This window comes from Oncorhynchus mykiss, chromosome 6, assembly GCF_057628025.1.
Source record: "Oncorhynchus mykiss isolate SJ-2025 chromosome 6, ASM5762802v1, whole genome shotgun sequence".
Taxonomy (NCBI): domain Eukaryota; kingdom Metazoa; phylum Chordata; class Actinopteri; order Salmoniformes; family Salmonidae; genus Oncorhynchus; species Oncorhynchus mykiss.
The window spans coordinates 50,622,261-50,646,573 of record NC_143027.1 but is presented as its reverse complement, the minus strand read 5'-3'; the positions used below and the strand labels follow the sequence as shown (position 1 = coordinate 50,646,573).

Genomic DNA, 24,313 nt, shown 5'->3' with positions numbered 1-24,313 from the left:
TGCCAATGGGTGCACAGTGACTGTTCATATATGATTCAATATATCGCCTGATGATATGGATGATTCAATATATTAATTTTACATCATAAAAAGTAGACTCATAATATCATGTATTTACTGTAAGCATTTATAGACAAAATGGACAGAATCAACCCCTCATATCAGTCCTCTGATCTAGTTATTATTATTACATAAGTGATATACAGTATAATGATTTCTCACCATCAAACAGTTGACAAATCTTACATTTACTACATTTCCCCCTATAGCCTACACTAGTCTAGTTCTAAAGAGAGACGCTTACCATATGTTCCGGTTGGCCAGAATGTAGCTCTCATCCATGTCAATTGATGCGTTTTGTTCAAAGAATATTTCTCATTCATTAAACATATGTTTCAAAGGGCCTCTGTGTGTTGGTAGGAGGAATTTGTGTGGATTTTGGTGTGCAATGAAAGAAGTAGAAGCTTTATGCTGTGCGGGTGGGCCGGTGTTTTCTTATTTCTTTTGTGGTTTTGTTCTACCTTAAGTTATTTTCTAGTATTACATTTTGATTGATTATTGCATTGTAGGGTTTTGATTTGGCAAGAAAGGCATTTCACTGTACTTGTGCATGTGACATAAATCATTTACATGTGAAACTTGAAGGGTTATAAGTACCAGGATACACCTGCTCTGCTCAGAGAAAAGTGGGTTCGTCTTCTGTATTAGACATTTTGCTATTTACAACGGCTGGATATTGTGTCGTTTTGTTTGGTCTACAATGTGGACACCTACGATCGCTTTGCTTTTCATGTGTTCTCACTGTTTTGTGCACAGCCTCAAATCATATGTAATCCAAACCTCTAAAGAAGTGATGGATCCATTGGAACAGGTGAGAGGACCTGCAGTGGATTGACCAGTGATGCTTAGGCTTCAAGTGTTTCAAGTGTCATTCAAGTGTCTCTTTTTTCAGTTTGAATTAGGCCAATGCTTTTCTTCGTAATACAGGTGGACCCGCACAGTGGAACGGTGTATGTACAGAATAATGTGAACACACGTCGCAGGGCAGATACATCTTCTCGGCGTCACAGGACAGCTTTACCTGATCAAGAACGCAGTCTGTCAGCGGTGAGTGCTATAGTGTGTGAGAGAGAGATAAGAAAGAAGGGATCTGAGAATGTTATCACTGGGTAGTCAAATTAATTCTTAAATAATATAATATGTTTCTAAACACTTCTACATAAATGTGGATATTAACATGATTACGGGTAGTCCTGAATAAATCGTGAGTAATGATAAGTGAACAAGTTACAGAGGCATAAATATCATACCACCCCAAAAAAGGATAACTCAAAAGCTTGATGTAATAGTTGAAAGTACAGTAAAATAGGATAACTCACAAGCTTGATGTAATAGTTGCAAGCTAGTAAAATGGGACCAAATACTATCGTTTGAATACTGCAATACACAATATACTTCTGTTCCTCTAAAATGGGTGGACTATATACAAAAGGTGCTGTAATTTCTAAATGGTTCACCCGATATGGATGAAAACACCCTCAAATGAAATTCGACAGTCTGCACTGTGACCTCATAACTATTGTGTCATTTCAAATCCAAAGTGCTGGAGTACAGAGCCACAAAATACATGTAATTAACCATTTTTCCATCCAACCTTTTTGTGTGAGAAAGAACAGAACAGAACATTTTTCGGTAAACTTTCCAAATGTGGACAAAACAAAATACGCTAGACAATGGGTCCTTTTTGTGTCAATAAAATGAATGATTCCAGAAATGTTGGTGGAAATGATTTTATGTGCAAATATCGATATAATAACCATCATATCGAAGTAAACTTGGACTCACGTGATGACGTGTGGTCCTCCCACTGCGTACACAGTTTATTAGGCTACAGATGAAAAGTTAAGATGAACTTCACAGGGTGGTGAAAGTGCAAGGTGGTGAGCTTGATGCTCCTTTCCAAGAAATAACGAGGGTCTTATTCTGGTGACATGATCATCGATGCTTGGCTGCCATTTGACAAATACAAATAACCAGGCTCTTTTTTATATAACAATCTCATCAAGTGGGCTATAAGTGTTTCTGCGTGCTGTTGGCAAGAGCACACGTGCCAATACCAGAGTTAGCACACTCGCTATGTAATGGGAAAAAATTGTGAGAAAACCAACAGTTTTCATTTGGTACATTTTTAACCGCAAATGTATTATTATGTCACCACGTTATCACTCACATACTTTTATCTGGAATAAGTCCATTTTATGGAAGTGAAGTGAAAATACGGATGTTGTTTTTCTGAGGGATTAAAGGAAAGTACATACATCTCTCATGTCCATTTTTGTATGTTCATTTTGAGATCGTTTCCTTCGACGAGTATCACTCTTCCTCGCTCTTATTTCCCGGTTCCATGTCGGGATCACCGTTAGCTTTGGATTCCGACCTCAAGCTCAGGTTGGTAGAACTGATAGGTGGTGTTACACTTCATTTGGTCTTCCCTAAGGGTTTTAAGGTGGTTTTTCTGTAAAGCTGCATTGTAAGCAGCCTTTTACAGTTAAAGAAATGAGTGAGTATTGTTAAAATATTGATGTTAGAATATTCACATTAAAATGTGTCACCAATTGGATGGAAACCTAGCGACTGTCCCAATACTTTTGGAGCTTACTGTTTATGGTGTGACCTTATGTGCCAAATTACCTCTTAATTAAAACTGAAAGCGGCAATCTGCAGATGAAGGGATGGGGCTGGAGAAATGTAACCACTCTCAAATTCATGGACAAAGTAGTGACCTCCATGAGATCAAAATGACAGTTTTAACAATGTTGAGGCTACACAGTGTCTGTTTAGAGTTACACCGTTACAAACAATAGAGTAAATAAAATAAGCTTACATGTTGGGCTCTGGTGGGGTATGACAGTTTAACTAAATTCAGGACGCATTTATATCATATTCTTCAAGCACAGGAGGTTGGTGGCACCTTGATTAGGGAGGACAGGCTTGTGGTAATGGCTGGAGCGGATGAGTAGAATGGTATCACATGTTTCTATGTGTTTGATGCCATTCCATTAGCTCCGTTCCAGCTATTATTATGAGCTGTCCTCTCCTCAGCAGCCTCCACTGTTTCAAGAATAAATGACTATATCATGAATTCAATCCTTTAATTGTGCTGCTGAGTGGTAATGTGTAAGTGGTAATGTCGTTCCTATATCTACAGAGAAATACCTGCAATGGATCTCAGAAAAAGAACCAGAGTAAAGAAATAGTTGCTCATGATGATGACGACAACATAAGGAAAGGTAAGAAAGCTTGGAAAAGGAAAGCCCGGTCCCAAACTGTGTGTGCTGCCTCCAACTCTTGCAGCTCTGCATATCTGAGTGTGGTATTAACTGTCCTGTTCCCTCTCCAGTTGCAGAGAAGGCCACATGCGTGCGCTCTGAAGACTGTGAGGCAGGACTGTGCTGCGTCCGCTATTTAAAAGTGAAAAGATGTCAACCCATCCCAAAGGAGGGAGATACCTGCCTCCTGCGAGGAGGACGCTCTAAACTGCGGAGGAATCTTGACCGCTGCAACTGTGCACCCGGGCTAATCTGTCATGCCCAGGCTGAAAGCCCCAAAAACCAAGGAGTTTGTCAACCTAAACTGAGAGAGAACGGGAGGAGTGCTAGACACTCAGGCAAGAGGCGTATGGCTGAGAGAAGATGTGGATGACTTAAGCCTTTCTTTCACTCAAAACTTTTGACTCAATAAACTACCTTTGTGCCATTCTTTGTTTAAAATGTTAAAGGCTAAATGCAAGTTAAGCTTTTGTAAATGTATATTTCATTCCATACAAGCTCCGGTGGTCTACTCTTTGTTTTTATTTGAGCCCCTCACCTAATCTTATTCATCTTTAAAAGACAAATCCTCACATTTCATAACTTCCTTGAATTTAATGGCATCTGGTACCACCTCTCAAATGGTCCAGACCTCATCATCACAATGTCCACTAGTGCCATCTATTGGATGAAGATTATAAGCAACAAATTGACAATATTTGAAAAGGACCCGAGGCTAGGCTTTTGTAGCCTGGAATCCACACTGACCGTTTCAAAATAGTTTCATGTCATCGATTCAGTCTGGACCTGCTCCAACAGGGACTCTTGGGCCTAAATAGAAAATAGCCAGTCCAGTCAGTGACCGATCAGAATCTAAAAGTGGGGTTAGCACAAAACCCCATGTGGCAAAATGCTGTACTTTAAAGGCCAGGTAGCACATATTGTCAGATATTAATGTAGTTGGTGCTGTATATTAACTAATATACATTAGTTCTAACTAGAAAAAAATCTTTGTTGTTTACAATTACACAACTTATGTTCCCGCATATAAAAACCACGAAGACTGCCGGAAAGGCCCGAACGCAAGATCGTAATTTCTATGACACACACGGTGAAGAACATAAAATTTTATAGCCTGTAGCCTGTACTGTTCATGTAGAGCTGGTGTGCATGAGTGGCACTTCACTTTTTTAGGAAAACAGCTGTGACATTATTGATCCTAAGATCAAAATGTTATTTGTGTAATGAAAATGAATTGTGAAATAAAAAATAAACTGCAATTTCCTCAAATGATTGTGATTGTGCTTTCAATATAACCTTCAATGGTACGGCTGGCTATAAGATAGCTTTGGAAAATCATATTTATTTTAATCAAATTGGATGATATTTGGATGAAACCAGTTGAAAGTAGGTTGACCCAAGTATAAAATAATTACAGTAGTTAGCACATTGATAAAGTTCCATCATAAAGTTGCAGGTCCCCTCTCCCCTAGCTGAGGAACGCTCAACTCTGTTCCCTTATTTCAAGGTGGAGTTGAGTTTTGATAACTGGCCGTGGGATTTGCTAGTAACAGCATTGAGCCACCATCAGTTGATTCTTCTAAAAATGTCAATTCTCAAAATGCTGGGTGCTGAAATTTATACAACCATTGACGTTTTCCTCATTGCTCTTACTACATAAGGTGAGATTCAATTGGGTGCGTGCTATCCGGAAACCTTGCGACGTCCCTACCCTAAACCCTTCGCCTTACCCTAATCTTAACACTAACCATAACCCTAACCATAACCAATGATGCCAACTTCAATGGTGTAGGGGTGTCCCAACGATCCCGGATAGCACGGAGCCAATTGAATCTCCGTTTACGTAGTACGAGCAACGAGGAAAAAGTCAGGTGTTGTATTTGCTAAAAGTTTTTATTAAAAGTATGAATTTCAGCACCCTGCAGAAGGGCCTTAGTTGTACAAGACAAACATAGGTACCGGTAAGCGTTTTCAGAATTGACATTTTTAGAAGATTCGACTGGTGGCTCAATGTTGCTAGTGAATCCTGCGAACCCATTATCAAAACTCAACTCCGCCTCAATGTAAGAGAACAAAGTTTAGCGTTAATCAGCTATCGCCCAGTGTGATGCCGTGTTCACATGCTAGCCGGAACTAGGAAACTCTGGAAACTCTGACTTGTTAACTGGTTGTAGTCACACACATGCCATGTTCAACCAGTTAGCAAATCTGAAATGTCTGAGTTTCCTAGTTTCGACTAACACAGCATTAAACACTGGGATTCAGGAAGCAGGCGATACCAAGGATACAGGGAATTGCAGGGAAACTTAAATCAGTTTTACCTTACCTAATCTTTAAACATGTTAAATGCGCAACCAGAGGGAAAAAAACATTCTAGATCACCTGTACTCCACACACAGAGATGCGAACAAAGCTCTCCCTCGCCCTCCATTCGGTAAATCTGACCACAATTTTATCCTCCTGATTCCTGCTTACAACTAAAAATTAAAACAGGATGCACCAGTGACTCGTCTATAAAAAAGTGTTCAGATGAAGCAGATGCTAAACTACAGGACTGTTTTGCTATCACAGACTGGAACATGTTCCGGGATTCTTCTGATTGAATTGAGGAGCACACCACATCAGTCACTGACTTTATCAATAAACGCATCGAGGACGTCGTCCCCACAGTGACTGCATGTACATACCCTAACCAGAGGCCATGGATTACAGGCAACATTCGCACTGAGCTAAAAGGTAGAGTTGCCGCTTTCAAGGTACGGGATCTAACCCGGGAGCTTATAAGAAATCCCGCTATGCCCTCCGACTAACCATCAAACAGGCAAAGCACCAAATCAGGGCTAAAATGGAATCGTACTACACCGGCTCTGGCGCTCGTCGGATGTGGCAGGGTTTGCAAACTATTACAGACGACAAAGGGAAGCACAGCCGCACAGCCGCAAGTAAGACCTTTAAACGGGTCAACATTCACATGGCCGCGGGGCCAGATGGATTATCAGGACGTGTGCAACGGGCATGTTCTGACCAACTGGCAGCTGTCTTCACTGACATTTTCAACATGTCCCTGATTGAGTCTAATACCAACATGTTTCAAGCAGACCACCATAGTCCATGTTCCCAAGAACACTAAGGCAACCTGCCTAAATGACAACAGACCTGTAGCACTCACTTTCAAAGGCTGGTAATGGCTCACATCAACACCATTATCCCAGAAACCCTAGACTCATTCCAATTTGAATAGCGCCCCAACAGATCCACAGATGATGCAATCTCCATTGCACTCAACACTGCCCTTTCTCACCTGGACAAAAGGAACACCTACATGAGAATGATATTAATTGACTACAGTTCAGCGTTCAACACCATACCTCAAAGCTCATCGCTAAGCTAAGGACCCTGGTACTAAACACCTCCCTCTGCAACTGGATCCTGGACTTCGTGATGGGCTGCCCCCAGGTGGTGACGGTAGGTAGCAACACATCTGCCACACTGATCCTCAACACTGGAGCCCCTCGGGGTGCATGCTCAGTCCCCTCCTGTACTCCCTGTTCACCCACGACTGCGTGGCTAGGCACGACTCCAACACCATTATTATTATGTAGTTTGCAGACGACAACAGTGGTAGGCCTGATCACACGACAATGACAAGACAGCCTATAGGGAGGAGGTCAGAGACCTGGCCGGATGGTGCAAGAATAACAACCTATCCCTCAACGTAACCAAGACTAAGAAGATGATTGTGGACTACAGGAAAAGGAGGACCGAGAACGCCCCCATTCTCATCGACGGGGCTGTAGTGGAGCAGGTTGAGAGCTTCAAGTTCCTTTGTGTCCACATCACCAAGAAACTAGAACGGTCCAAACACACCAAGACAGTCATGAAGAGGGCACGACAAAGCCCATTCCCCCTCAGGAAACTAAAAAGATTTGGCATGGGTCCTCAGATCCTCAAAAGGTTCTACAGCTGCAACATCGAGAGCATCCTGACATGTTGCATCACTGCCTGGTACGGCAACTGCTCGGTCTCTGACCGCAAGGCACGACAGAGGGTAGTGCGTACGGCCCAGTACATCACTGGGGCTAAGTTGCCTGCCATCCAGGACCTCTACACCAGGCGGTGTCAGAGGAAGGCTCTAAAAATTGTCACTGGCCACAGGCAACCTAGTCATTGACTGTTCTCTTCACTTGCATGGCAAGTGGTACCGGAGCACCAAGTCTAGGACCAAAAGGCTTCTTAACAGCTTTTACCCCCAGGCTATCAGACCCCTGAACAGGTAACCAAATGGCTACCCGGACTATTTGCATTGTGCCCCCCCAACCCCTCTTTTACGCTGCTGCTACTCTATGTTTATCATATATGCATAGACACTTTAACTATACATTCATGAACATACTCCTCAATTAGCCCGACTAATCGGTGCCCCCACACATTGGCTACCCGGACTATCTGCAACAATTTACGACGTTTGGAATGAGACTGATGTGAGGTAAAAAATAATTCATACATTCGAAGACTAATTGATCAGATATGAAAATATCTGAAAGTTATTCTAGGAAAATTATAACTTTATAATCTGAATATATTCCTTGGTGCCCTGACTTCCTAGTTAATTACAGTTACATGATTAATCAGTTTAATCGCGCAATAATAATTACAGAGAGTTATTTGATAAATAAGTCTTCAGTTTTAATGATGCCAAAGACACGACACTACCCATTTAACAAAGTGTCCCTTTTCAAAAATATTACAGGCTATGTAGATGGGCTCCTGAATCTCCTCCTCAACGAGGTCACCCTTGATCCAACGCCGTGCGTGGGGAAGCTGTGCAAGCTGTCCATCCAAGGACCCCTGTCTGTGAGAGGCCTGTCAAGGAGGAGGCCATACAGTGCCTTCAGAAAGTATTCATACCCCTTGACTTTTTCAAAATGTTGTTGTTACAGCCTGAATTTAAAATGCATTAAATTTAGATTTTTTTTGTCACTGGCCTTACACACACTACCCCATACAGTACAGTACCGTACAGTACCACATTTAACAGTTTGGACACACCTACTCATTAAGGTTTTTCTTTATTTGACTATTTTCTACATTGTAGAATAATAGTGAAGACATCAAAACTATGAAATAACACATATGGAATCATGTAGTTACCAATAAAGTGTTAAACAAATCCAACAATATTTTATATTTGAGATTCTTAAAAGTAGCCACCCTTTGCATGATGACCGCTTTGCACCCCCTTCGGCATTCTCTCAACCAGTTTCATGAAGTAGTCACCTGGAATGTATTTCAATTAACAGGTGTGCTTTGTTAAAAGTTCATTTGTGGAATTTCTTTCCTTCTTAATGCGTTTGAGCCAATCAGTTGTGTTGTGACAAGGTAGGGTTGGTATACAGAAGATAGCCCTATTTGGTAAAAGACCAAGTCCATATTATGGCAAGAACAGCTCAAATAAGCAAAGAGATGGTGTGGGGGTGCATTGCTGGTGACACAGTCTGTGATTTCTTTTAGAATTCAAGGCACACAAAAGCAGCATGGCTACCACAGCATTCTGCAGCGATACACCATCCCATCTGGTTTGCACTTAGTGGGACTATCATTTATTTTTCAACAGGACAATGACCCAACACACCTCCAGGCTGTGCAAGGGCTATTTAACCAAGAAGGAGAGTGATGGATTGCTGCATCTGATGGCTTGGCCTCCACAATCACCCAACCTCAAACCCAATTTTATTATCTTGTATTGTTTTTTCAAGCATTCGGATAGGAGGTTGCATACACTGTAGAGCGGCTGGGTACCTTTATTAGGCTTAAGGCTCCAAGTACTTTCTTTAATGTAAAATTACGTCTCACCCTTATTTCACACCTTTATTTCTTACGAGTGTTCATGTTGATCAGTATTTCGGCTATGCTGGCCTATTGTAAATGATTTAGACTGGATTTCTGTGTAGCACTTTGTGACATCTCCTGATGTAAAAATGGCTTTATAAATACATTTGATTGATTGATTGATTGATTAACTCTGCCTGTTTTTTCAAGCTTCCTGGTCGTTTTGTGAGAAAATATACAATTGATTGAATTCTGAGTGTTAGGTTCTAACTAAACATAGTCAAAACTCACGGAAAACTAATACAGCTCAAACCAAGTTTATTCACCCACTGGGTCACACATGCGCATAAGACAGAGACATATTTACACAAGTACATATATTTATAACTTCCTCCTGTGCTAAGTCTACTCCTTACATATCTGGACAGCCAATACTTCTCAGTTGCTAGGCAGGAAGTTAAATGATATGGGTAATGAACTGTTCCTTCTCCCTTCGTGTGACCTGACCTGACCTCGGCCCCCATTCCTTACTAATCCACAGCTATCCACCCTTATCAGTGACTGCAACCATATGATTGCTTTTCCCCTTACTTAGTAAAATTCTAAGCCCCTGGCTTATATCCAACCTCCATTGACCCCTACACATTAACTTCTGGGGTAGCAAGTGTTTCTAATTACAACCCAACAACTGAAACCAGACTGTGGCCCTTCTCCTCTCCATAGGATACCTAATATCTGATACTAACATGTTCTGACAGAATGTAAACTCTTTGCATTCCCCTTGCTCTCTCAGTAACATGAATAAGGATATTTCATATTTAACGTTTATACCCCATCAGTCCCCCATTTTGAACATTAACTCCATACTGTTCAACATTATATAAACTTGTAAATTACTTGTAAATGAACAAAAAATAAAACATGATAAACATTCTCAGTTGATTTGTATCTTTACACCTCTGAGACTAATGGCCTCTGATCTATCGTCACACTATGCACACTCTTACTCCCTCTTCTATTGGACAACTGATAAGGACAATTCAGCTGGAGCTTTTGACTTCCTACATTTCAGCCGGAGCTTTTGACTTTCTCCTTTTCCTCCTTTGTGTTCCTATGAGAGTTTTCAAATCGAATCAAATTGTATTCGTCACATGTACCGAATAAAACAGGTGTAGACCTTACAGTGAAATGCTTACTTACGAGCCCCTAACCAACAATGCATTTTCAAAAATACGAATAAGAATAAGAAATAAAGTAACAAGTAATTAAGAGAAGCAGTAAAATAGCTAAATTAAGACTATATACAGGGGGGTACCGGTACAGAGTCAATGTGCAGGGGCACCGGTTAGTTTAGGTAGTATGCACATGTAGGTAGAGTTATTAAAGTGACTATGCATAGATGATAACAACCGAGAGTAGCAGCGGTTTAAAAGATAGGGGGGCAATGCAAATAGTCTTGGTAACAATTTGATTAGATGTTCAGGAGTCTTATGCCTTGGGGGTAAGAGGCTGTTTAGAAGCCTCTTGGACCAAGACTTGGCGTTCCAGTACCTCTTGCCATGCGGTAGCAGAGAGAACAGTCTATGACTAGGGTGGCTGGAGTCTTTGACAATATTTAGGGCCTTCCTCTGACACCGCCTGGTATAGAGGTCTTGGATGGCAGGATGCTTGGCCCCAGTGATGTACTGGGCCATATGCACTACCCTTTGTAGCGCCTTACGGTCGGATGCCGAGCAGTTGCTATACCAGGTGGTGATGCAACCGGTCAGGATGCTCTCGATGTTGCAGCTGTAGAACATTTTGATAATACGGGGACCAATGCCAAATATTTTCAGTGTCCGGAGAGGAAAAAGGTGTTGTCATGTCCTCTTCATGACGGTCTAGGAGTGTTTGGACCATGATAATTTGTTGGTGATGTGGACACCAAGGAACTTGAAACTCTTATCCCGCTCCACTACAGCCCCGTTGATGTGAATGGGGATGTGTTCGGCCCCCCTTTCCTGTAGTCCACGTTCAGCTCCTTTGTCTTTCTCATGTTGAGGGAGAGGTCGTTGTCCTGGCACCACACTGCCAGGTCTTTGAGCTCCCCCCTATAGGCTGTCTCATTGTTGTTGGTGATCAGGCCTACCACTGTTGTGTCGTCTGCAAACTTAATGATGGTGTTGTAGTAGTGTTTGGCCACACAGTCGTGGGTGACCAGGGGGTTCAGGAAGGGACTAAACACGCACTCATGAGGGTTCCCCGTGTTGAGGGTCAGCTTGGTAAATGTGTTGTTGCCTATCCTTACCACCTGCGGGTGGCCTGTCAGGAAGTCCAGGATCCAGTTGCAGAAGGAGGTGTTTAGTCCCAGGGTCCTTAGCTTAGTGATGAGCTTTGTGGGCACAATGGTGTTGCACACTGAGCTGTAGTCAATGAACAGCTATTTCACATGGGTGTTCCTTTTGTCCAGGTGGGAAAGGGCAGTGTTGAGTGCGTTTGAGATTTCCTCATCTGTGGATCTGTTGGGACGCTATGCGATTTGGAGTGGGTCTAGGGTTTCTGGGATAATGGTGTTGATGTGAGCCATGACCAGCCTTTCAAAACATTTCATGGCTACAGATGTGAGTGCTACAGGGCTGTAGTCATTTAGGCTTTCTTGGTCACAGGGACTATGGTGGTCTGCTTGAAATATGTAGGTCAGGGAGGGATTGAAAATGTCAGTGAAGACACTTGCCAGTTGGTCATGCTGTGAGTGCACGTCCTGGTAATCTGTTTGGGCCTGCGGACTTATGAGCAAGTACATTAAACAGGTCAACATTCACATCAGCTACGGTGAGAGTGATGACACAGTTGTCCGGAACAGCTGATGCTCTCATGCATGCTTCAGTGTTGCTTGCCTCGAAGCGATCATAAAATACATTTAGCTCGTCTGTTAGGCTTGCTTCACTGGGCAGTTGGTGGCTGGGTTTCCCTTTGTAGTCCGTAATAGTTTGCAAGCCCTGCCACATCCGACGAGCGTCAGAGCCAGTGTTGTAGGATTCAATCTTAGTCCTGTTGTCACACCCTGATCTGTTTCACCTGTCTTTGTGCTTGACTCCACCCCCCTCCAAGTATCACCCATCTTCTCAATTATCCCCAGAGTAATTATACCTGTATTCTCTGTTTGTCTGTTGGCAGTTCGTTTTGTTTGTCAAGCCTACCAGCGTTTTCCCGGTTTTCCCTTCTGCCTGCCCTGAGCCTGCCTGCCATTCTCTACCTTGTCACAACACCCTGGATTATTGCCCTCTGCCTGCCCTGATCCAGAGGCTGCCTGCCGTTCTGTATCTTTTGGACTCTGACCTGGATTACTGACCTCTTCCTGCCCTTTGCCTGTCCCCTGTTCTAGTAATAAACATGTGTTACTTTCACACTGTCTGCATCTGGGTCTTCCCTAAAACGTGATAGTACGTACTGGCCATGACTGACCCAGCTGACTTGGACCAGCTCCACCATGCCATCTCCTCCCAAGGAGCCATCATTGGAAGGCACAAGAAGTTGCTTCGTTCTCTTATGGAAGGGTTCCAGAACTTGGCCGAACGCCTGGACCGAGCGCTGAACACATTGCTGGAACAATTCCGCAGGTTGTCTGTTAGGCAGTTTACCACAATGGTAACCTCCCAGCCCCTCAATAACCCGGTTGTTAGCAGCGCCACCTCCCTGGCCACCCCGGTTTCCCAGGAACCCCGCTTAACTCCCCCGGAATGCTTCCATGGAGAGTTGGGCACCTGTCAGAAGTTTCTCGCTCAGTGTTCCCTCATCATTGAGCTGTAGCCCTCCTCCTTCCCTTCGGACCGCACTAAGGTAGCATACCTCATCACGCTAATGTCCGGGAGGGCTTTCCATGGGCTACAGCAGTATGGGAACAACAGTTGGCGGCCATATTCTTCGGCCATATGCCGGAGGGGACGGAACATCCGTTCATTGTGTAGACTGACCACAAGAACCTGGAATATCTCCGCACCGCCAAGTGTCTCAATTCCAGTCAAGCTAGATGGGCCCTGCATTTCATCCAGTTCAACTTCTCCCTCTCATACCGACCGGGATCCAAGAATGTCAGGCCGGATGTGCTGTCACCCCGCTATAGCTCCACAGCTACAACCCCGGAACCAGAGACCATCCTTTCCACCCCGTGCTGAGCGGAATAGGGAAGCAGGTTCTGAGGCGCAGCGTTCCCACCCTGGCCTTTGTGCGACAACGCTTTTGGTGGCCTACCATGGTTCCTGACATCTCCGTGTTCATCGCCGCATGCACGATCTGTGCGGAGAATAAGACTACTCGGCAACCTCCGGATTACGTACAACAGCGTGGTACAGTTCCCGCCAATATCCAGCAACTTTGCACAGCCATTGAAGTGGAGTTGGACAACATTCCACAGGCCACAATCAACAGCCTGATCAACTCTATGCGAAGGAGATCTGTCGCGCTGCATGAGGTAAATTGTGGTCATACCAGATACTGACTGGTTTTCTGACTGGTTATCCCCTACCTTTTTTTTAAGGTATTTGCAAAATAACTATTTTAGATGCAGCAGTTGTGTGCTAGAATGCTAACGCTCATTGATATAGGCTGTAACAAAAGCTAGCCAAAGAGCCATTTTACTGGTTGAAGTGTTTTTTAAGTATAATACAGTTGATTTGCGATGATGACACAAACATTACATTATGCAGGACATTCATACGAGCCTTAATGTATCAAATACTTATGTCATGCAATAAAATGCAAATGAATGACTTAAATATCATACAATGTACATTTTCTGGATTTTTGTTTTAGATTCCGTCTCTCACAGTTGAAGTGTACCTATGATAAAAATTACAGACCTCTAAATGCTTTGTAAGTAGGAAAACTGCAAAATCGGCAGTGTATCAAATACTTGTTCTCCCCACTGTAATTCACTGTATCACAATTCCAGTGGGTCAGACATTTACATACACTAAGTTGACTGTGCCTTTAAACAGCTTAGAAAATTCCAGAAAATTATGTCATGGCTTTATAAGCTTCTTAAAGGCTAATTGACATCATTTGAGTCAATTGGAGGTGTACCTGTGGATGTAGTCCTATATCGTCATAACCTGAAAGACCGCTCAGCAAGAAAGAAGCCACTGCTCCGAAACCGCCATAAAACAGCCAGACTACGTTTTGCAACTGTGCATGGGGATCGTACTTTTTGGAGAAATGTCCTCTGCTCTGATGAAACAAAATAAAACTGGCCATAATGACCATCGTTATGTTCGGAGGAAAAAGGGGGAGGCTTGCAAGCCGAAGAACACCATCCCAACCGTGAAGCATGAGGGTTGCAGCATCATGTTGTGGGGGTGCTTTGCTGCAGGAGTGACTGGTGCACTTCACAATATAGATGCATCAAGAGGCAGGAAATGTATGTGGATATAGTGAAGCAAAATCTCAAGACATCAGTAGGAAGTTAAAGCTTGGTCGCAAATGGGTCTTCCAAATGGACAATGACCCCAAGCATACTTCCAAAGTTGTGGCAAATTGGCTTAAAGACAACAAAGTCAAGGTATTGGAGTGGCCATCACAAAGCCCTTAGAAATCCTATAGAAAATGTGTGGGCAGAACTGAAAAAGCGTGTGAGCAAGGAGCCCTACAAACCTGACTCAGTTACACCAGCTCTGTCAGGAGGAATGGCCCGAAATTCACCCAACTTATTGTGGGAAGCTTGAGGAAGGTTACGTTTGACCCAAGTTAAACTATTTAAAGGCAATGCTACCAAATACTAATTGAGTGTATGTAAACTGCTGACCCACTGGGAATGTGATGAAAGAAATAAACGTTTTAGTAAATCATTCTCTCTACTATTATTCTGACATTTCAAATTTTTTAAACAAAGTGGTGATCCTAACTGACCTAAGACAGGGAATTTTCCTAGGAATAAATGTCAGGAATTGTGAAAAACTGAGTTTAAATGTATTTGGCTAAGGTGTATGTAAACTTCTGACTTCTACTGTAAATAGCTGCTTATTTTGCTGCTGTTCTATAAAAACTCCTCCTTGTTGTGCCACCAACTTGCGCACATCGCCCTTGTGCGGCAATGTTTGCAAACACAGAAAGCAGTCTATAGGCTATTCTCATTGAGCAGTATCAAACACACTATTAACTATTCACCCACAACTCTGTCTATCGCCGTTGTAATCGACTGTGAATCCAAAATGTTCACATACTGGAGATTTAAAAATGATTGAGAATCCTCCAATTACAGAACTAGAGAGTTCCCGGCTGAACCTCACAAAATAATAGTTTGAAATCCGCACCTCACGAAAGGGTAGTTTGAAATCCGCAAGTTAAGATTCGAAATTTGATTTCAAAGTGCACATAGGCTATTCCGTTAAAACGAATACAGCCTACAATGTTTTATCAGATCATATTTACTCACAAGGCAATGGCATACAACACAGCGCAGGCATAGACATTTTTATTTAAAAAAATTAAACAATTACAGTTGAAGTCGGTAGTTTACATACACTTAGGTTGGAGTCATTAAAACTTGTTTTTCAACCTCTCCACAAATGTCTTGTTAGCAAACTATAGTTGTGGCAAGACTGTTAGGACATCTACATTGTGCATGACAAGTAATTTTTCATACAATTATTTACAGACAGATTATTTCACTTATAATTCACAGAATCACAATTCCAGTGGGTCAGAAGTTTACATACACTAAGTTGACTGTGCCTTTAAACAGCTTGGAAAATTCCAGAAAATGATGTCATGGCTTTAGAAGCTTCTGATAGGCTAATTGACATCATTTGAGTCAATTGGAGGTGTACCTTTGGATATAGTTCAAGGCTTACCTTCAAAATCAGTGCCTCTTTGCTTGACATCATGGGAAAATTTTAAAAATCAGCCAAGACCCCAGAAAAATAATTGTAAACCTCCACAAGTCTGGTTCATCCTTGTGAGCAATTTCCAAATGCCTGAAGGTACCACGTTCATCTGTACAAACAATGTACGCAAGTGTAAACACCATGGCACCACTCGGCCATCATCCCGCTCAGGAAGGAGACACATTCTGTCTCCTAGAGATGAATGTACTTTGGTGCGAAAAGTGCAAATCAATCCAAGAACAACAGCAAAGGACCTTGTGAAGATTCTTGAGGAAACAGGTACAAAGGTATCTATATCCACAGTAAAACAAGTCCCAAATCAACATATCCTGAAAGGCCGCTCAGCAAGGAAGAAGCCACTGCTCCAAAATTGGCATAAAAAAGCCAGACTACGTGTTGCAACTGACATGGGGACAAAGATTGTACTTTTTGGAGAAATGTCCTCTGCTGTGATGAAACAAAAATATAACTGTTTGGCCATAATGACCATTGTTATGTTTGGAGGTAAAAGGGAGACGTTTGCAAGCCGAAGAATACCATCCCAAACGTGAAGCATGGGGGTGGCAGCATCATGTTGTCGGGGTGTTTTGCTGCAGGAGGGACTGGTGCACTTCACAAAATAGATGGCATCATGAGGAAAGGTAATTATGTGGATATATTGAAGCAACATCTCAAGACATCAGTCAGGATGTTAAAGCTTGGTCGCAAATGGGTTTTCTAAATGGACAATGACCCCAAGCATACGTCCAAAGTTGTGGCAAAATGGCTTAAGGACAACAAAGTCAAGGTATTGGAGTGGCCATCACAGAGCTCTTACCTCAATCCTATAGAAAGTTTGTGGGCAGAACTGAAAATGTGTGTTGAAGCATGGAGGCCTACAAACCTGACTTAATTACACCAGCTCTGTCAGGAGGAATGGGCCAAAATGCAACCAACTTACTGTGGGATGCTTGATGAAGGTTATCGGAAACGTTTGACCCAAGTTAAAAACCTGTTGAATCTAGGGGTCATTTTTTTTATTTTTGGAAAAATAACGTTCCCAAAGTTAACGGGCTATTCTTCAGGACCAGAAAATAGAATATGCATATAATTGACAGATTAGGATAGAAAACACTCTAAAGTTTCCAAAACTGTAAAGATATTGTCTGTGAGTATAACAGAACTGATATTCCAGGCAAAAGAATGAGAAAAATCCAATCAGGAACACAGCGGTTTCTAAATAAGAGTCCCTTCCTATGCTTCCCTATTGAGCAGTGAATGGGATATCAACGAGATTCCTTTTTCTATGGCTTCCTTAATGTGTCTAGTATCACAATACATAGCTTCAGGCTTTTATTTCGAAAAATGAGCCTGAACGACAACATTGCGTCAGTGTCCACCTGATGGCTCTTTGTTTAATTGTTGTGCAAAAGACAGAGGTAGCCATTTTTTCACCCAGTCTTACTGAAAAAAGCTCTGTCCCGGTTGATACATTATCGAATAGATATTTGAAAAACACCTTGAGGATTGATTATGAACAACGTTTGCCATGTATATGTATATGTATATGGCATATTTTTCAGTGTTGTCGTGATCGCAATTTCCGGTCGTTTTCTCAGCCAAACGTGAAGAGCTACAAAAATAATTTTTCTGGAAAAAAGGAACATTTGCCATCTCACTGGGAGTCTCGTGAGTGAAAACATCCGAAGCTCATCAAAGGTAAACGATTTCATTTGATTGATTTTCTGATTTTTGTGACCAGAATGCTTGCTGCTGGCTAGGCATAATGCTATGCTAGGCTATCGATAAACTTACACAAATGCTTGTCTTGCTTTGGCTGTAAAGCATATTTTCAAAATCTGAGATGACAGGGTGATTAACAAAAGGCTAAGCTGTGTTTGAATCTATTTCACTTGTGATTTCATGAATATTAATATTTTCTAGTAAGATGTTTTGTCCGTTACGTTATGCTACTTAGTGTCATTTAATGACAATTCTCCCGGGTCCGGGATGGGTAGTTCCAAGTTAAACAATTTAAAGGCAATGCTACCAAATACTAATTGAGTGTATGTAAACTTCTGACCCACTGGGAATGTGATGAAAGAAAAAAAATCTGAAATAAATCATTCTCTCTACTATTATTCTGACATTTCACATTCTTAAAATAAAGTGGTGATCATAACTGACCTAAGACAGGGAATTTTTCCTAGGATTAAATGTCAGGATTTGTGAAAAACTGAGTTTAAATGTATTTGGCTAAAGTGTATGTAAACCTCCGACTTCAACTGTATGTATTCATTCGGGTACACAGTGCGGAGGTCTCTGTACCAAACAGTTAGATATGAAAACATGTACCGTTACAGCCCTACTTATTAACCATCAATTACTCACATTACTTTAAAATTATTTCATTTGTCTGTATTACATTTATTTTATTTTATGACTTTATTTAATTTCAAGTCATCTCATCACTAGATCTATGTTGTCTGACAAAATCATAATTTTAATCGTTCTTCAAAGTAAATAAGGCATACTTTTATTATTGCCGAATACCAACTATCAATCACTTAGGTCATGTTCAGTATTTTCCATATAGCCTACATTAAAACCAGTAGATAGCGATAACGCTGACATCATCCACGTATTCCTATGGGAAACACCTGATGGCGCATGAAGCCGGAAGTATTTGAATTTGAAGCGTGCCATATTGCTGAATGGGGCTAAATGGCACAAACACAAAATAAGTAAATAAATTGCTAATGATCATGGTGAAAGTGGCCGTAACTAGCATAGGATCATGGCCGATGTTGCCGTTTCATTCTACCTGCCCATTCTGCCAGCCCATGATTGGTCTGTGTCAATATGTGATCCTGTGTGACGACAAAGGTAGCAGTCGGAATGGATAACTATTTAACTAAATATCTCGATTTGTAGAGATCTTTTAAATAATTCACAGTGGGGATCGAACTTCATAATAAACAAATCGTAATTTACACCTTGCAGACCAGGGCTTTTGGCACCGCTAGGTTGCTACGCCATAGTCAACCAGCAGAGCGCTTGACTTAACATTCCAGATTGGACACTGGGGGCCTGGTATTTTCAGGTAGAGATACCTTGCGATGCAACCTGTGTCTGTCCTTCATTATTTTGTCTCTTTTCTGTAGCAGGTGTAAAAGAAACACAGCCAGGACTAGTAGACGCGCAATGGATTATGGTCATTGTAGTTCATTAGAATATTGGTCTGTTGTTGGAGACTACAACTCCCTACTACATTGCAGTTTGGGCTTGATTTGATTTATCTCTAGAGAAAGTCCAATGGGTAGATCAGTCGCTGACTGCAATTCAGTCGATGTCAAACAAGCCCCTTGTCTTCAATTCGATTAATGTGTGTGTGAATTTGGGGGATAGGTCCTCAACGTGTAGATGGACTGAGGAAACTTTTGTTTGATGAGTGGGAGAAGGTCCAGGAAAATGGCGGCGAGTAGTGTGGACGAAATGGAGAGAGGTTGGAGAAGCAACACCTGTGCTGGTATGCGATCTATGGGTGACCGTTCTGATGATATGGAGCGGAAGGATGAGGCTCAAGGAGCTGAATGGTCTGTAGTGGAAAGACATAGGAAGAAGAGAGATCATGAAGGCAATGAAGCGTCTCGTATAGAAAGCAAAAAGAGGGTCAAGGTAAGAAGCAAGCGTAATAATGTGTCAGAGTGGAAAGTTGTGTTGGTGGTTGATGAGACCACAGGGCCTCACTTACACCCTATCTGACTAACCAATGCCATAGAGAAAGAGATAGATGAAGTTAAACTAGCCCGGTTAATTTTAAATGGTAGATTGCTCATATCTTGTTGTGGCCAGGGTCAGCAAGGGAAGATTCTGTAAATGGAAAAGCTTAATGGGAAGAAGATTAAAAGCCATGTACGGGGAGGATGTGGAGTGGCGCCATGTGAGGACGTACTTTTCTGAGCTCCTCACTAGAACATTTAAATATTTTACCGGTTTGTTCCAAAACATATAGGCATATTGTAATTTTGATCAAAATACCGCTCGACAACTTGAGACTCAATTTTAAGGCTTACTGTCACGTCTTTGTCATTTTTGTCAACGATTCCAAGCACCAACTGCAAGAATCAGCCTAAGGATAATGCTAACAGACCAGCTAGCCTAGCCAAGGACCGTGAGGCTACACCAAAGGCTGAACAATACACAGGCGAGGCAACTGGACAAGAAGCTATTCTACAGGCATTAACTGAAATTAAGCAGGAATTCATTGACAACGTGGACGAAAAGGCAGAGATGCAGTCGGTAGAGTTACGAATACAGGTTATCCAGCTGAGAGAGGAGCTGAAAACTGCCACTGAACAGGCTAGATCCAACCACGAGGCACTGGACATCCGCATGACCAGCCTGGAGACCTTAGCTAATGTCCACTTTTACTCGATCACCACACTGGAAAGGAATGTTCTCCAAAAGAAAAAGGAAATCAAGGAAATGAAAGAGAAAAACTTGGAAGCTAGAATTTACGAGTGATTGGTGTGAGAGAGAGACAGAAGGATGGCAAGCGCACTACATGGCAGAGATGCTACAACAGGCACTCGGGTCTGGATAAACCCCCACTGCTAGACAGCGCACATGGCACTCTACGAGAGAGATCGGGGGATGACCAGCCACCACGAGCATTCATAATAAGATGCCACTACTACCAAGAGAAAGAAGCAATCCTCCGCAAAGCAGCCGAGGTCAAACTAGTGATATTCACACTTAGAGACCAGATCCGAATCTACCCTGACTACACTCAGGCGGTTACCAAGCAGCGGTCTGCCTTCAGGGAGGTGAGGGCTGTGCTCAGGGGCTGTGAGGGAATATGTTATGGCCTGTGGTACCCTGTGGATTTGAGGATAACAACAACAGATGGCGTTCGGAAAAGCTTCTCAGAACCAGCGCTAGCTAAGGATTTAATTCTAAAGAATTTGACACGCAAGTGAAGATCAAACACAACAGTAATCCAGTTCTCTTTTTCCAACTTTGGGCGAAATTCTAGCCTAACAAACCAAGCTACGAAGAAACAGGCTATTTGGCAATCAGGAGGTAAACTATGCTAGCCAGTTTAAGGACTGAACCGGGCCATCCAGCTGCATTGACATTACTGTTGTTGATCTGTTAACGGACTGGTTACTTGTGCTGCAAGGGACTGTAACTCCACCCGGAGAGATGTGTAACTAGCTATTATGTTATGTGAATTTTTCCAGTAATCAGCATTTTTGATTATGATGGCCCATGTTAATGCCAGATTAGCTAATTAGCTAACGTTTATGTTACAGATCTGACCTTTTTAGCTAACGGTAGCTGACATCACTTGTTCTCAATCTCAGTTTATTCGGACTAGAGCACATCTGCATTAATGTTCATAAATACTTTTTTGCCCCACTGTAGTTCACTTATTTTGGTTTCAAAACAGCAAATCTCTCCGAAAGGTGACTAGTTTGCATCTCTGGGTTAATGCTCCCTGCCTGTTTCATTACATTGGTGTCAGAAGTGGGAGGTAGACTGAGAAAGGGTTGAACCACTTAACTGAAAACAACTTTTTTTTACATTGTATTTATTTATTCAGAGTATGGATTTAGGTGTTTCTTAAACTTGCTGCATGATACACACATTCATATAAATTACATTGACTGAAGTTATCAATTGTGTTGGTATCTATCAAATAAAAATAGTATACACTATATTTATTGCATGTGGACATTTTCATGTGTTACATTTCTCATCTGCTGAAATGTCTGATGTTGCTTTATATTTCAAAAGTCTATTTTCTCTGTTGTCACAGCATACTGTATCTCAAATCCTTTAGTTAACTTGGCCCTGCAGGATTCAACCTAGAATTGACTTGGTCCTGCAGGAATTGCCATAGGAATTGCCAGTTTTTATTTTTTTTAATTGAACCTTTATTTAACTAGGCAAGTCAGTTAAGAACACATTTTTATTTACAATGACAGCCTACCCCGGACAACACTGGGCCAATTGTGTGCTGCCCTATGAGACTCCCAATCATGGCCAAATGTGATGCAGCCTACTTTTTGGAAGCAAACCACTCGATTTCGTCTCTACTTTATATTGGCACCGAACATGTCACCCTCCCTAGGAGAGGGGGTGACCTTGATAATTTATTGTTAAAACGAGAGGCTGCCCAGATCTTTAATTTAAAGACTTTTTTAGGACTTTTTTGTAAGGGTATGCAAGAAATGGCGGCGGAAAAGCATTAATGCACAAATATTGATATAATAACAATAATTTGAAATAGACTTGGAGTCACGTGATGACATGGTGTGTGGTCCTCCCACTTCAACTCAGGAAACAATGCCGTTTAGGCCATTAGGCAACAGATGAAATAAATGATGAACTTCACAGGGTGGTGAAAGTGCATGGTATGAGCTTGATGCTCCTTTCCAATAAATGTCGAGGGTCTTATTCTGGTATAATAATAATCAATGCTAGACTGCCGTTTTGAAAAATAAAAAAAATTCTTGCTCTGATCCATAATCTCATCATGTAGACTAGTACCCGCACTGTATCTGAGTCATGGCTTATAAGGGCTTCCGTTTTTGTTTTAGCATTTTAGCTAATCCTAAACATTTTCCTAACCTTAACCTAATTATGCTACGTTCATTCTGCTAACCTGCTGCATAGATTCTCCCAACCTGCTACAAAAAGTCAAATCTGACATTAATTCAACAAAAGCTGGATCCCTTCTAGCCATTGGGGCGGCAGGGTAGCCTAGTGGTTAGAGCGTTGGACTAGTAACCGGAAGGTTGAAAGTTCAAACCCCCGAGCTGACAAGGTACAAATCTGTCGTTCTGCCCCTGAACAGGCAGTTAACCCACTGTTCCTAGGCCGTCATTGAAAATAAGAATTTGACTTGCCTAGTTAAATAAAGGTACAATTTTAAAAATAAATAACTTTAAAAATTAGCCTGTATCTGCGAGATGTTGGCTAGACCAGTGCCAAGACCAGAGTAGGCACATTTGGTATTTAACACAACAGATGTTGTGACAAAACTATTGGTAGAGTTTGAAATGTGATGGAAACACATTGAACATTAGAATAATTAAAATGGTGTGAGAAGGTACATTTTGTGTGCAAGACGTCATCACACACTGATTTTTATCTGCAACAAGTGAGTTTGGTGAAAACACACCACTAGTGTCATGTTTGGATTTACCTGTGGGGAGTGGTGGGGGTAGGGAGTTCGTGTTTGGCTTGATGTCAGGCAGGAAAGTGGGCTTGACGTCATGGCCAGGAGACATGTAGGGGGCATCACACTGCCTGGGTTTATGGGAGGGGTGGGGTTTCCAAGAAGGGGAGAGCTTGGATAACCAGGCATCACCCTGCCCAGCTGGAACACAAAGAAAATGAGAGCAGGGTTAGGTTGCTGTACTTGGAGGACAAAAAATACTAGCAATGTGTTTTGCTTTGAGATTTTGGCATTCAGAGGCAACGTAGGTCTACATCTCAACACACAAAGAGAAGCCTGGTCCCAAATCTGTTTGTGCCGTCTTTCCAACTCTTACGGCCATTGGCAAGACGGCACAAACAGATCTGGGACAATGTCACACCTAAATATAATGAAAGTGGAATGAGTTCTCTCACTCTGTCTCCCATTGACTGCAGCCTGGTTGAAGATGTTGTAAACTCCACCGACTCCCCCAGCCGCTAGTTCATTGTCCGTTGAACTGCTCCGACGGAAAGGCAAACTGCACAACACTGGTTTGTACTCTGGACTCTAGTTTGGGTATTATTACAGTAGCCAGCCAGGGCATACACACACATAGGAGGGAGGGTGTGAAAACAGTACAGCCCAGCAGGCTGTGCAACAGACAGACAGGAATAGGGGTTCGACAGATATGTTGGTGAAGTTGGACACGAACAAAAAACGACATTAGGTTAAGCTCAATATAAAGCTCAAGCTTAATAAAATAAATAAAATGTACGTAGGTGTTAACATAGTATTATAATTCACACTGTATATTTTCAACTTATGGCTGTCAGTCTACAAATGGTTTGCATTAGAAAATATGTGAAGTCATTCGCTGAGGGAGACTCACTTCAGCGTTGTATGGGCATTTGAGTCCCTGCTGCGGCCTAGTGTGTCCCTGCTGAGCCCTGGGGTAACCTGAGTGTTGGGGCATCCTCTGGCCCTGAGGGGCCCCATTGACGGAAAACGAGCAGGACCCATCCCTGCCAGGGACGTGCCAGGGGGACCTCTGGGGCCCGGGTGTTGCATGAACTGTGTGTTGTACCGTCACCGCCACCGCCACCCAT

At 42.2% G+C, this 24,313-nt stretch overlaps 1 protein-coding gene and 1 non-coding gene across 2 annotated transcripts; one reads left to right on the top strand and one right to left on the bottom strand.

Annotated features, from left to right (window-relative positions):
* Positions 1-106: 106 nt before the first annotated feature.
* On the bottom strand, positions 107-24,313 carry LOC118964907 (uncharacterized). Its single transcript, XR_016496734.1, has 3 exons — positions 23,642-24,313; positions 23,214-23,387; positions 107-1,114 (listed from the first exon to the last, which is right to left on the bottom strand). It is a non-coding gene; the product is annotated as an uncharacterized LOC118964907 (transcript).
* LOC149982907 (uncharacterized) lies at positions 685-4,598 on the top strand. The gene is made up of 4 exons (XM_090238160.1): positions 685-871; positions 988-1,107; positions 3,209-3,290; positions 3,401-4,598. The coding sequence occupies exons 1-4, from the start codon at positions 761-763 to the stop codon at positions 3,700-3,702; spliced, it is 615 nt and encodes a 204-aa protein (XP_090094286.1). The 5' UTR covers positions 685-760; the 3' UTR covers positions 3,703-4,598.

Bases quoted from the DNA above. Each gene is read 5' to 3' on its own strand.
- LOC149982907 (XM_090238160.1), top strand. From the start codon at position 761: ATGTGGACACCTACGATCGCTTTGCTTTTCATGTGTTCTCACTGTTTT. The intron at 1,108-3,208 runs GTGAGTGCTATA...CTATATCTACAG, and splicing joins AAGAACGCAGTCTGTCAGCG to AGAAATACCTGCAATGGATC. The intron at 3,291-3,400 runs GTAAGAAAGCTT...TTCCCTCTCCAG, and splicing joins TGACGACAACATAAGGAAAG to TTGCAGAGAAGGCCACATGC.